This window comes from Sebastes fasciatus, chromosome 15, assembly GCF_043250625.1.
Source record: "Sebastes fasciatus isolate fSebFas1 chromosome 15, fSebFas1.pri, whole genome shotgun sequence".
In the NCBI taxonomy this organism is placed as follows: Eukaryota; Metazoa; Chordata; class Actinopteri; order Perciformes; family Sebastidae; genus Sebastes; species Sebastes fasciatus.
The window spans coordinates 10389588-10403217 of record NC_133809.1 but is presented as its reverse complement, the minus strand read 5'-3'; the positions used below and the strand labels follow the sequence as shown (position 1 = coordinate 10403217).

The 13630-nt window shown below is 38.8% G+C and overlaps 2 protein-coding genes and 1 gene segment (V, D, J or C); 2 read left to right on the top strand and 1 right to left on the bottom strand.

Moving 5' to 3' along the window:
* LOC141783884 (immunoglobulin kappa light chain-like) overlaps positions 1 to 13630 on the bottom strand; it is a 203016-nt gene that overhangs the window by 5451 nt on the left and 183935 nt on the right. Inside the window, exon 3 of the mRNA XM_074661495.1 lies at positions 4971 to 5008. Coding sequence (XP_074517596.1) covers positions 4971 to 5008 — 38 coding nt within the window. The remainder of the gene's footprint in view (positions 1 to 4970; positions 5009 to 13630) is intronic.
* LOC141783881 (Ig kappa chain V-III region MOPC 63-like) overlaps positions 1 to 13630 on the top strand; it is a 144258-nt gene that overhangs the window by 25821 nt on the left and 104807 nt on the right.
* Positions 9114 to 12693, top strand: LOC141783878 (uncharacterized). Its single transcript, XM_074661493.1, has 4 exons — positions 9114 to 9565; positions 10170 to 10328; positions 10862 to 10957; positions 11834 to 12693. The coding sequence occupies exons 1-4, from the start codon at positions 9206 to 9208 to the stop codon at positions 12155 to 12157; spliced, it is 939 nt and encodes a 312-aa protein (XP_074517594.1). The 5' UTR covers positions 9114 to 9205; the 3' UTR covers positions 12158 to 12693.

Genomic DNA, 13630 nt, shown 5'->3' with positions numbered 1-13630 from the left:
TCAGTATGAGCCAAGTATACTTAGACTTTTCCTTATACTTGTCAGTGTGAGCCAACTATACTTTGACTTTTCTGTATACTTTATCCTATTTTATCTACCATACAGGTATCCAGAGGGCACCTTTAATGCGTTTTATAAAAAAAACAAAGAAACATGATGTGACCCCTGAAGCATCTGGATTAACTGACTGAAGTACATGATGATGAAAAGAGCTAAGAGTTAGCCAGAGTTGTTGTGAACCTGGACAGCCAGCAGAGAGCAGCCTGCATCTATTTATAACCTTTGGGAAACTTTGCAAAGACAGAAACAGCAGAGAGATGAGGAACAGAGAGTCTAAAGTTTTTACATGTTCTTAGTCAGTCCACAGGGAGACGTAGCCTCGACCTACTCCACCTCATCTCTCCCTTTCAGTTTCACAAGAACAGGTGTGTGTTTGCCTTCTTCAATGTATTTTGCATGTTTTTACTGCATCACTGCTCCTCACAGTTTAAGATCTCATGTCACAGAGAGTCTGAACTGTTTTCATGCACTCACACTGAAAACTGCATCAGGATGATGTTGTCAATAACTCTGATTGTCGTGTTGGGTTTTCTGAGTCAGGGTGAGAGATTCTGGAAATGTATCTGACATTGTGGCTTTAATTGATGTCTAATTTATTATCATCTAAACTGCTGATTCTCAAGGTTTATATTTAATTTCTCATTTCAGAGACTTCTGCAAATGAATTTCTGACTCAGGCTGACAAATCCAAGTCTGTTAGTGTTGGAGGGACCGTGAGCATCAGCGCCACAGGGAGTTCAGATATTGGTGCTGATCTCAGTTGGTACCTTCAGAAACCTGGACAGGCTCCCAAACTCCTTATATACGATGTATCAACTCTCTTCTCAGGGACTGCGTCTCGATTCAGAGGCAGTAGATCTGGTTCTCACTACACTTTAACCATCACAGGTGTTCAGAATGACGATGCTGGAGATTACTACTGTCTGGGCCTCCATAGTGGAGGAGTGTTCACACAGTGATTTAGAGCCGTACAAAAACCTCCTTCAGTTTGACTGAAGTGAAACCGGCCTGCTGCAGGTGCAGAGGGTTGGTGAAGAGACTGTGATGAGGAGAACTGGTCCAGTGAACACAACACAAGAGTCATCAAGCAGAACCACAATGAATCTAAATAAAACTGGAACAAACTCACAGACGCTCTTCCATCTACAGTTTAAATTTATAATCTTGTCTCTTTATGAGTAAACTGGGGAGGTTAAATTCTTGTTGGACTATAGCCACTGATATCAAAACATGTTGAAAAGTGTTTCTACCAACAGCTGCACAAAACAATCTAATGTAACAAAAGTTGAATTAAGCTGATTATCTAATTTAAAAGAATACAACTATCTCCTGTACTGTCAGCAGTAGTATATCAGGTTTGATTATGAGATGATCAAGAAGGTATTTTTCATAATGAATATGTTATAAAAAACAAATGTTAAATTAATGATATCAATTGAAATTATTGTATAAATGAAGATTATTTCTTTAATTTTGCTTTACTTTTCTACACCAGACAGAGAAACGATCACAGTCTCCTTGTAATATTGATAACTTATAAACTCATATTAAACAGATCTGAAATATGTTATTTATCTCCAGTAAACCCTGTCAGTAGATTAAAGGCAGACAAACAGACATATCATACCAACCACAGTGGACACAAACTCATCCTTAAATCCTCAACTGCACTTCTAATATAAATATGTTTCTTCTATTATCCATTCAGATGATAGATGGTGTAAATCCAAGCAGTATTCCTCCTGATTTAGTGTCCCACGTTGCCTTCAGTGTGTTGAGAGCAGAGAAATGATTTCCATAGAGAGGAGGCTTTGCATTGTCAGCTGATCCTCCAGTGAACTGAGAAGGTTTATAGTCCTGTGAGTTCAACACTGCAGGACTCAGATGTGTCAGTCAACACAGCAGAAAGCACAACCAGCATGACTCTCATCACCATCCTCATCTGGACGCTGGCCTGCTGCTGTTTTACAGGTTCATTCACTCAGCAACATTTCAGACATGATGTGCTGCCTTTTCTCTCATTTATTTCTGCTGATAAATGAATGATTTGTTTTTGTCTGCAGGATGCAGCGGTCAGGTGACTGTGACTCAGCCTCCAGTAGTGACATCTACTCCAGGATCCACCGTCTCTCTCACCTGTAAGACCAGCCAAGCTGTTTATTCCAACTGTGGTGGTGGTGCTCATTGTATGAGCTGGTATCAACAGAAATCTGGAGAGAGTCCAAAGCTCCTCATAAAACAAGTTAGCACAAGGCATTCAGGAACAGCAGCTCGGTTTAGTGGCAGTGGAAGCAGCTCTGACTTCACTTTGACCATCAGTGGCGTTCAGACTGAAGACGCAGCAGTTTATTACTGTCAGAGTTACCACGCAATAAACAGTGCTGATGTGTTCACACAGTGATTTAGAGCCGTACAAAAACCTCCTTCAGTTTGACTGAAGTGAAACCGGCCTGCTGCAGGTGCAGAGGGTTGGTGAAGAGACTGTGATGAGGAGAACTGGTCCAGTGAACACAACACAAGAGTCATCAAGCAGAACCACAATGAATCTAAATAAAACTGGAACAAACTCACAGACGCTCTTCCATATACAGTTTAAACTTATAATCTTGTCATTCAGTCTCTTTATGAGTAAACTGGGGAGGTTAAACTCTTGTTGGACTTTAGCCACTGATATCAAAACATGTTGAAAAGTGTTTCTACCAACAGCTGCACAAAACAATCTAATATAACAAGAGCTGAAACAGAATCAAGATTATCTAATTTAAAAAATACAACCATCTCCTGTACTATCAGGTGTAGTATCCCGTACAAAAAATAAGTTTATTCATTATTCATTTGTGCTATTAGTATACTTCTTTCAAACTTAAAATAAGAGAATATGCTTTCAGTTTACTTTTTATGTACTTATCAGAGATATACTTAACAAAATTATACTTGAGTATACTTGGCTTATACTGCCAAGTATACAGAAATGTCTCAGTGTACTTGGCAAGTTTAGAGAAAAGTCCAAGTAAACTGAAACGTTTACAGAAAAGTATATTTGTCTAAGTACTATAAGTTCATTTAAAGACAACTTACAAGTATTCTGAAAACTATTTAAACTAGTAGTTTACTGAGAGTATACTTTAAATTGTACTTTCAAAACTAAAAAGTGGGCTACAAGTATATAACTAGTTCACAGTACAAGTTCACTTGTAGTATAGTTCACATTGTAGTTGCAGTACAAAATACAACTTGGATGTAAACTACTTAAAAGTATAATTTTATAAACTTAAAAGTGGACCAATTTAGTCCCAAGAAGTATTGAAGTATTACTAGTAGATTGATATTAGTATACTTATTACATAAAGTATATTTGAGATTATACTTGAACTATACTTAAGTTAATTTCATAAAATAAACTTGGAAGTATACTTCTTTTTTGTAAGGGATATCAGGTTTAATAATGAGATGATCAAGAAGGTATTTTTCATAATGAATATGTTATAAAATAAAAACAAAGACACTCATTTATTATAATCCACAGTTTTATTTAATGATGGTTTAATGTTCATGCCACATTTCTGATGAATGAATAGTTTCTCTTTGAGTGAAAATCATTTAATGAACATAAAGAGGAACATGCAGAAGATGAGTATTAGAAAGCAACATGCAGAGTAAAACACTGAGTAGAGAGCTGTGAAACATGCAGAAACATGTGAACAGAGGAGATCTGGAGCTTCATCCAGATCTCTGTCAAAGAAGCGGCATCATTTGCAGACAGGAAGTGTTGCTGAAGCTCTACTCTGAGCAGCGGTCAGGCTCCAGGCTTTGAGTGACAGGCCTCTGTCCATTCAGACTGGCCTCACAGCTCACTGAGCACGCCTTCCTCCACTGTTCTGCAAGGAGGCTCAGGGTGCTGCTCCAGCTGTAGTGGCCGTCCCTCCCCAGGACCTCCAGGCTGTGTGACGCCCCTGAGGAGCTGCTGCTGCCCCCCACCTTCCAGCCCAGCGTCCAGGCTGAGGGGAAGCCCCCGCTGGCCAGACACACCAGTGTGGCACTGCCCTGCTTCAGCTCCTCTCTGGAGGGGGGGAGGACGGTCAGGGTGGGCTGCACCACACCCACTGGAGGAGAGAGAGGGGGAGGAGAGGGGGGGAGAAAAGACAAAGCAATGAGAGTGAAGGCTTGGTAATAAAGAAACATCACATCCTGCTCATTTATTATATTTGATCATTAAAACAGAATAACTTGAGCTGCTGCTGCTGCACTCATAAATCACTCAGTATCTCACCATCAGCCTCATGATTCAAGTGTGAATGCAACTAAAAAGGTTCATCGATGACGATTATTGATGACATCTTCGTATGTGTTTCATAACGTGTGACAGTGAATAACTCGTCCCTGAGATGATTTTCTTCTGTTTAAACTGACAGTTAAATACAGTTAAAACCTTTGTCATCTGTCTCTTTCACTTCCTGTTCACTACATGTAAAATGAATGAACCGTGAACACAAAGATGAGCTGCATTTACCGATAAAATCACATTTGTGTTCAACAGGAATCCACATTAGAATTTAATTCAATATATTGTTTTTTATATTTACAAAATAAACGAATCAAAGAATTTAACAAACACATTTTCTGTAAAGTTTAAATAAATTTGTCTTTAAAATGTTTTTAAAGCCAATATTAAATACATCTAATTACAAATAGAATATTAGAAAAATAATAATTATTAATCTTATTATCTACATTACTGAATGAATATTGATTTCGGTAAAATTTCTTCTCAGATTATGAGATCAGCTTAATAAAACAACATAAATTATCAACAACATAAAACACTGAACTTGATCAAATTACAATGCAGTATTTGATAAAAAAATAATATTTGCTATATGTTGTATAAATTATAAATCTCTGGTACTTACAGTTAATGATGAGTTTGGTTCCTCCACCAAAAGTCCACCACAGTGATACAAACTCATTAAGTGGCCGTACAAAAACCTCCTGCACTGTGAACAAGCATCTATCCACTGAAAATACTCTCTGCTTTCTCAATTAACACAGAAACATTTATACTTTATTGAATCTACAAACATTAAATTAATGATTTCAATTGAAATTATTGTATAAATGAAGATTATTTCTTTAATTTTGCTTTACTTTTCTACACCAGACAGAGAAACGATCACAGTCTCCTTGTAACACAGTCATTTTTAAACAGTTTTATATCAGTTGCTACATGGTTAAATGAACATGATGCTTTTTAATAATAATAATAACTTATAAACTCATATTAAGCAGATCTGAAATATGTTATTTATCTCCAGTAAACCCTGTCAGTAGATTAAAGGCAGACAAACAGACATATCATACCAACTACAGTGGACACAAACTCATCCTTAAATCGTCAACTGCACTTCTAATATAAATATGTTTCTTCTGTTATCCATTCAGATGATAGATGGTGTAAATCCAAGCAGTATTCCTCCTGATTTAGTGTCCCACGTTGCCTTCAGTGTGTTGAGAGCAGAGAAATGATTTCCATAGAGAGGAGGCTTTGCATCGTCAGCTGATCCTCCAGTGAACTGAGAAGGTTTATAGTCCTGTGAGTTCAACACTGCAGGACTCAGATGTGTCAGTCAACACAGCAGAAAGCACAACCAGCATGACTCTCATCACCATCCTCATCTGGACGCTGGCCTGCTGCTGTTTTACAGGTTCATTCACTCAGCAACATTTCAGACATGATGTGCTGCCTTTTCTCTCATTTATTTCTGCTGATAAATGAATGATTTGTTTTTGTCTGCAGGATGCAGCGGTCAGGTGACTGTGACTCAGCCTCCAGTAGTGACATCTACTCCAGGATCCACCGTCTCTCTCACCTGTAAGACCAACCCTGCTGTTTACACAGAGAGTACTTATGGTGATCGTATGTTCTGGTATCAACAGAAATCTGGACAGCCTCCAAAGCTCCTAATAAGATTTGTTAGCACACGTGTATCAGGAACAGCAGCTCGGTTTAGTGGCAGTGGAATCAGATCTGACTTCACTTTGACCATCAGTGGAGTTCAGACTGAAGACGCAGCAGTTTATTACTGTCAGAGTCTCCACCGTATAAACAGTGCTTGGGTGTTCACGCATTGATTTGTAGTCGTACAAAAACCTCCCTCAGTCCGACTGCAGAGACACTGAGCTGTTACAGCAGGAACCGACTGCAGCTGCTGAAGAGGAAGAGACTCTGACACAGACCACTGAACACAGAGCTGACAGGAACCTCACCAAGCACACACTACACATTCACACTAATAACTTCATTAAAAACATTATTAAAATATCTAATAACACATCATGTTCTGTTCACATTTACTCTCAGCTAAAGAGACAAATGTTGCCTGATCACATATTTGACTCATGATTTCCTCCTACCTAAAAATCAAGTTCTCATTATTCTCCACGTTTTTTTTTTAATTAAAAAAAAAATTTATTATTTACTTTTCTTAACTGTAATGTAATATCACTCTCTATACCAATTTAAAAGGGAGAACTATATATATTTACATGATGAATTCAAAGCTTACCTTACCAAATAGAAGTTTATTCAAGTGTGCTATTTAATATACTTATTTTCAACTTAAAATAGGAGAATATACTTTCAGTTTACTTTTTTATGTACTCATCAGATATACTTAAGTATACTTATCTCATTACAATTACAGAAAAGTATAGTATACTTGGATTATACTTTTACTTCTTTTGATCGAGATATACTTAAGAAAAGTATAATTAAGTGTTCTTGCCTTATAGGCCTACAGAAAGGTATACTTGACTTGTAGTTGAACTAACTTTTTGATAGAGTAGCCTATTAAAGTGTGTGAGAGTTTGTAAATGAATGTTTTGATATGAATTTACTTCAATTCATCAAGAATTTTCTACGTTGTTGGATTCTTCGTTCACCGTGGAGACGTGAGAAAAATATATTAATTTTTTTATCATCACAAAACATCGTCAAATAGCAAAAGGAGCAAGTCTCTTTATGTAATACATAAATAATTGGCAAAGTACTATAAGTTAAAGTATACAAAGTGAACTTTCATAAACTAAAAAGTGAGTTCCAAGTAACTATTAAACTAAGAGTATACCTATTCACTTGTAGTATACTTGAACTTTGCTTAACTTCATAAAATATACTTGAAGTATACTACACTGTAAAAACTCTAACTCGTATTTGTTGGCATAAAAAAGCGTTTCAATTTGTTAAGACTTTGAAATATACGTTATTAACATTTGAGTCAAACATATGAGTCAGTCCAGCAAATCAGACTTTAAGTTGGCGTCAAAACCATTAAGTGAGTTCATAATACTTCTATCTTTCAGTTGTGAACACAGACTGTAGGTTGCAAGTCAACACAAGGGGCGAAAGTTCAGATAACTCTCGTGTCTTTGTTGTGAATGGAGGGAAAGACAACTTTCAGAGTTGAAGTTTGAAGTACTCCGCCTCCAGTCTGTCTGTCTCATGGAGCTCCAGTCTGTCTGCACCGGAGCTCCAGTCTGACTCCACACAGGTACGTTTAACTTATTTTTCGTTTGATATAGTTGAAATTGTGTCATATTTGTATTCAGAGTTATATGGTGTGATACATTAACAGATACTGTAGACATTACCATGACAACAGTTAACGTAAACACTAGTAACGTTAGCTTAATTAGCTAAAGCTAAAGCTAGCGACTAGCTGATGCTAGCGAGGCTTGTATGGACAAGAAGCTTTCAAACAGGGAGGACGTTGTTTCTGACTGGTTAGTCTGAATGGTATTAATGTGTTGTAACGTTACAGTAACGTTACGGTAACGTGTCGGTACAGTATTACAGCTACAGGGGTAGTTAGCTGCGTCCACATGTCAACGGCTAAACTGCGCTACCCGTTAAGCTGTTAATGCTAACGGGACATTGTGGTCATTCTAGCCGGTGTTGGTGAGTAACGGTTGTAACGGTAGTGTTGCTGTTTCAACTAAAGTGTCCGTTAGTTAACTGAAGGCTTCGTGTCTTAACTAGAAAGCCACTAGGAGAGTTTAGACCTCCTCAAGGACAAATGCCCGTCGCCCGTAGCGGCCACAGTCAAGTCCGTCCGCCCGTCTTCCGTCCCCCTCCGGTTAACACTGTTAGCTCTGTCAGCACTATTGCCTCAGATGCACTGACACAACGGGCCGATGGTCGACCGACGGACAGTTTGGGGCCGTCGGTGAGCGTCCGTCGGCCCTGTTTTTACGGTGTGCCCCACAATTAGCTCTGTTAGCTCTGTTAGCACCGTTAGCCCGGCTAGCCACCGCCATTTCGGCTCTGCACCTCCATGTTTGCTTGTGAGGTCAGAGTGGAGGAGTGGAGCAGTGGAGAGCCATGTGCAGACTCTTTGCATAAGCTATTCTAAAAATTATAACTTCATAACTCCAAATGAATGGGACAGAATATTGTATTAAATTTGTCAAAATACTGTGAATTCCAGAGAGCAGTCTACTGTTTACAATTACATTAAATTGATATGTTTAAAACTTATTAAGAACCTGTTTGAGCGACATTAACCACATCATTAATTATTCTACCACTGCCTGCTTTGCTAATTTCCAGCAAATTGTCACCTTTGTCTTTCAGATTGAAATGAATGCAGTCACAGAAACCTTTCCGGATTTTGCTGCTTTGGAATTATGGACAATGAGGTTTGAGTGAAAACACACTTTTTTCAATAAGACTGAGCAAAAAATGTGCTTCTCATGCTGTCCACAAAACACCAGCAGATGATGGCATGTCAATTTGATAACCAAAGTCTTTTCAAGCCAGTGTTACATGTGGAGAAAGTAACTGACATCAAAACACCTTCTTTGGATGATGTCCTTTTGCATTTTAGGTCTTTCAAGCTTGTGGAGAACATCTATGCAGACACTGAGATTTTCGATCCTGAGGCTCTCAACAACCATCATCCATTGACTGCATACACAGTGGGAGGGAAGATACTGGTGACCCCAAAAGTGTGCCTGCTGCATTGAAGGAAAGCAGAATGGTGAGTATACTGATTACTCTTCATAGATTGAGTCTGTTGCTTCTGCTCTCGTCAGTAGGCACCCCTGTCTTCAAGAACCGGGCAGTGTAACGGGGTATGATGGATGGAAGATGAGCATAAAATACAAACTTGGTAATTACAGGTCCAAGCTACGTAACGCAGGCTGCATTGAGGTCAGCATTAACCGGAGAAGAAGCGGTGAAGATGATGGTGCAGGTCCTTCTTTGAAGAGAGCAAAGCGAGGGGAGATTAACTATGTTCCTGACCACCCAGATACCCATACTGATGACTCGCTGGAGGAGGAAAGACTAGCTCTGGTTGAGGAGTTAAAGAAGAGGAATAAGAATGTTGCACTCATAAAGCAACAGATGGAGGTGACATTCTCCCTGAGGCGCAAGGAGATTGTGGAGCTAGTGCCTATGGTGTCAGAGGTTCAGGAGCGGTGGCCTGCTCTGTTTTACGAGGCAGAGGTAAGCAGCTGAGCCAATAATATATTATGTTGTGTTTCAGATTTAGTCTTTGCAAAATAAGAATCTGAAGTTGTTTACTTCCGTTAACCCTCATCCTACCAACTGGGGTACCGGCAGACCCCAACGGTATACTTTTTGTCATATCTCACATGCTTTGTTCTATCATTTAAATTTTTCATCACTTTGTCAATCAATTTGTTCCTTATGACTTCATATCATTGTTTTCTGTTTTAATTAGTGATTTTTAAAAATACCAATGTATTGGGGTCCTGGGGGTCCCACCAAAAGCACCCAATTGCAGCCTATGCAGTTAAAATAGGTCAAATATAATAGATAAATCAAATGTTTGCCATGGGTCCTAATTTAACTAATTTATTATTAGTGTAATTAATGTCATCCTTCAGATGACATTAATTACACTAATAATGTTTTGAGATGGCATAAGTTAACATGGTGCTATGATGGTTGTTTCTTACAGCAGATTTTTCTTGGGGACCCCAGGATGAGGGTTAATAAAATACATATTTTAACATGAGGATGGTGTTGAAATTGTATTGACTTTGTATTGGACATTTACGTTTGCTGTTCTGTTGTTGTTCAACAGATCAGGGAAGAGTTTCTTCGGCTCACCAACAAGGACCTAATAGACAACTTCGGAGCAGCCATTAATCAGCACACTCCTAGGCTCCTTAAACTCTATCGGGCTAGGCGGACAGCTTTCCAGCCTGAGATGGATCAACTCCTTAACAGACTGGATGAAGAGGTGAATTTCTAGACTTAATAATCTCATTATTCTGGACATTATGGAAATAAATGTATAAAAAGGATTTTTTTTTTTCTTTTTATAAAGCTGCACTAATCAATATTTTTAAATAAACATTGGGTCAAATTTGAGGTGTTGCTCATAGTGACAAACCATCAGAATAACCCCACTGTACACTACCTAAGGGACAGACAAAGATAGCGACAAGGTGGTGAAGAAAGTGGAACATCTAACAGCTAAAAAGCCAGCTATTTATATCAGGAGTTAAAAGGAGTAAATCTTAAGACTTTCATTCAACAGGTATTTGCTGGATGTGGAAGAGGACAGCTGTTTGCCACATAATCAACCTTATAAGGCCATAATATATCAAGTGTGTGATTGTTTCAGTCTGTTGAGTTCTGCATCTAAGTGGGCAAAAATAAATAAATGCAGCTTTAACACAAACCGGGAAGCATGTTTCCATGTTTGTTCTCAGCTTTCTTCATGTTTGTTACATCTTGGTGTAACTTTTCTCCCAACCCTTTGTGTTTCAGACATCTGACATCACAGCACATCGACAGACTGCAGCCTTGAAGGGCCTCCCCTTGTATCTCCGTAACAGTCATGAGAAGCTGTTCAGGAACTGTCTGGTGAGTGGTTATTAGTAGAAAATGTAAATATTTATTATTATTCTGTTATTAAAAATAGACTCTCTTTGACTTCAACCTTTGCCTCTGCCATTTTGTCCCATTCTAGTCTATCCATCCCAGTATCCTCCTTGTTCTCTTTATCTGTCCCAATGCCCACAGTGTCTTCAAGAGTTGTACTTTGCTTGCTATTAGTTGATTCAATTGGTTTCATGTATATGGGGGTTAAATCTTTGGTTGCGGGGTATGAGATGGAAATGTTTAACCCTAAGAGATCCACATAGACCCGTTTTCGTTTTTTCTTTAGGGGGGACAGCAGGCCAGCAGTATATGTAATTAATTAAAATAAATTGTTCCATGCCCACTTATGTCTCATAAGTTGTTGCAGCATCAAACTACATGTGATTATCATAAAGTGGGCATGTCTGTAAAGGGGAGACTCGTGGGTACCCATAGAACCCATTTACATTCACATATCTGGAGGTCAGAGGTCAAAATGACCCCTTCTTCCCTCTCCTAAATGTAGACTAATTTGGAGCATTATTTAGCCTCCTTCCCGCTAACATGACATGGTTGGTGCCATTGGATTCCTTAGGTTGTCTAGTTTCATATGAGACAGTATCTTCACTCTAGCTTTAAAACTGAGCCGCTACAACCTCTCAAAGACAGTAATGTCGGTCGAGATAGCCGGCGATCCCGCTGGTTTCAGAGGGTTAAAATATCAAACATATAAGTAATTCAAGGTAGGAAATTAGCTTTATACAGTATTTGGAATAATTTGCGTTATAAATTAATCTGAGCCACAGTATTTTAATGCCAAATGTCTTTCAGTTTGATTTACTATTCATGCGTTGGTCATTTTTTGTCTGTCATCACAAGGCCACTGACCCAGAAGAGGAGCAGACGAAGGGCCTCATCGTGGGTATCCTCACTGTGTTGGAGGATGATGACAGTTCAGCTCCTGCAACAGTCATTAATGTTGCTGTTGTTGTAGAAGAAGACATCGTCCTCCAGGATCTCCCTGACCTGCCAACGGCTTTTGCTTACCTCTTTGGGCTGATCTACGCTTTAAACCTCCAGTACCCAAAAGAACTGAGGTACACATTCGAAACCATTCAAAAGGTTTTCATGGGACTTGGAACTGATCTCTGCAAGAGTCCGATCCCTCAAAATCAAACTTCTTCAGTGAATCCACCGAGTTAGCTGATAATGTTGGGTCTGGGACAGTTTTGAATTGCAGAGGTTCCTGTTGCCCCTTGTAGAATGACTTAAATCTCAGTTGCCTGAGATGGATCCTCCTCTACCTCCTCTGATTTTAAGTTCAATCTCCCCACCTCTCCTCTCCCTTTTCCCGTTTCTCCATTTCTCTCGCCATCTTCTTTCCTCTCTCAATCGGTCACCTTAACTTGTCTAACTTTCTTACTTAATTTGCATATTCTCCCAATCTCACTCAAATTCTGACCTCTAAAACTCTCCCCTTCTGTCCAGCCAACACGATAACTGTCTCTCTGCAACTCACAAACTTGTATCTACCTCGAACTCCTCTTCTATGTCTCATTACCTGCCCATCTCTTGCGCTCCGACGTGCCTGAATGCTCTCTTACATTTATCCTGCACCTTATTGGATATTGTTAACCACGTGGCTTATGTTAAGATTGAATAGTGTGTAAATTGATGACACACACCATTGGGCTGCCTTGTTATTTTATTGTTAAAGTTTTATTAGATTGACAGTTCTGGATCACAGTTGTTCTGTTTGGAGTTCCATTTCAACCCATGAGCTACTTCTTGTGGTAACTGAATCTTCTTATGTTTTGTATTTTATCATGGTTTATTACACGGCGTTGTTGAATACTCGATTCTGATTGGTTAATTACGGCGTTCTGCGGTCTGTTATTTCTTTATAGCAGACCGTTGCTATGGGCGCAGCTCTGATGTCAGACTCTGACAGACCGTTTTGTGTCAAATTATTGATTTCTTAAGTAAGTAGCCGTGTAATAAGCGGGATAATGTACAGCTAGCGGGTCATTGTTGTGAAAGAATCCCCTTCAGGGCGATGCCGCTCAACGTTCCTTTTACAACAATGACCGGCTCGCTGTACATTATCCCTTATGAGTGTACTCTTTTTAGTAGTCTCACTGTCGAAGTGCTGACTTTTCCCTTTAACTTTATCTTACTAAGGTCACAACTGCTACCTCATTGTATTATGGTGTTCAAGATGTGATTCATACTAGTATACAATGTTAAGTGCTTCATGTTAGTTAAGTGCTAAGACTGGGACAGTTATGGGTCTCAGCAGTTACTTGGCCTTGTTCCAAAGGTTTGGATAGGCTGTGTTTTAATTAATTAAAAAAAGAAGTTTTGAAGGTAGATGTTGCATCTGTAATTATTTATAATTTGATGGGTAGTTATTGGTCCTAATTTATATATTTGACTTACCTTAACTGTTGCAGTGCACAATTTGAAGTTACTCTAACCTATTCCACTAAATGAACTCAACTGAAATGAAGTGGGTACTATGTACAGGTTTAAGTTACTGCAACTAGAGTTAAGTTAACAGAAGTAAGGATTCAAAGTTGTTACAATATGAAATTATAAATTACTGCAACTTGAGTTGAGTTAACAGAAATGAGAATTGAAAGTTGAGCAAACTCAAAAGCAAAACTTAAAATGTTA

What these genes read in the sequence shown, in the direction of transcription:
- LOC141783878 (XM_074661493.1), top strand. Translation starts at nt 9,206, where the DNA reads ATGAGCATAAAATACAAACTTGGTAATTACAGGTCCAAGCTACGTAAC. An exon ending in TTAACAGACTGGATGAAGAG is followed by an intron (nt 10,329 to 10,861) that starts GTGAATTTCTAG and finishes TTTGTGTTTCAG; the next exon opens with ACATCTGACATCACAGCACA. An exon ending in AGCTGTTCAGGAACTGTCTG is followed by an intron (nt 10,958 to 11,833) that starts GTGAGTGGTTAT and finishes TGTCATCACAAG; the next exon opens with GCCACTGACCCAGAAGAGGA.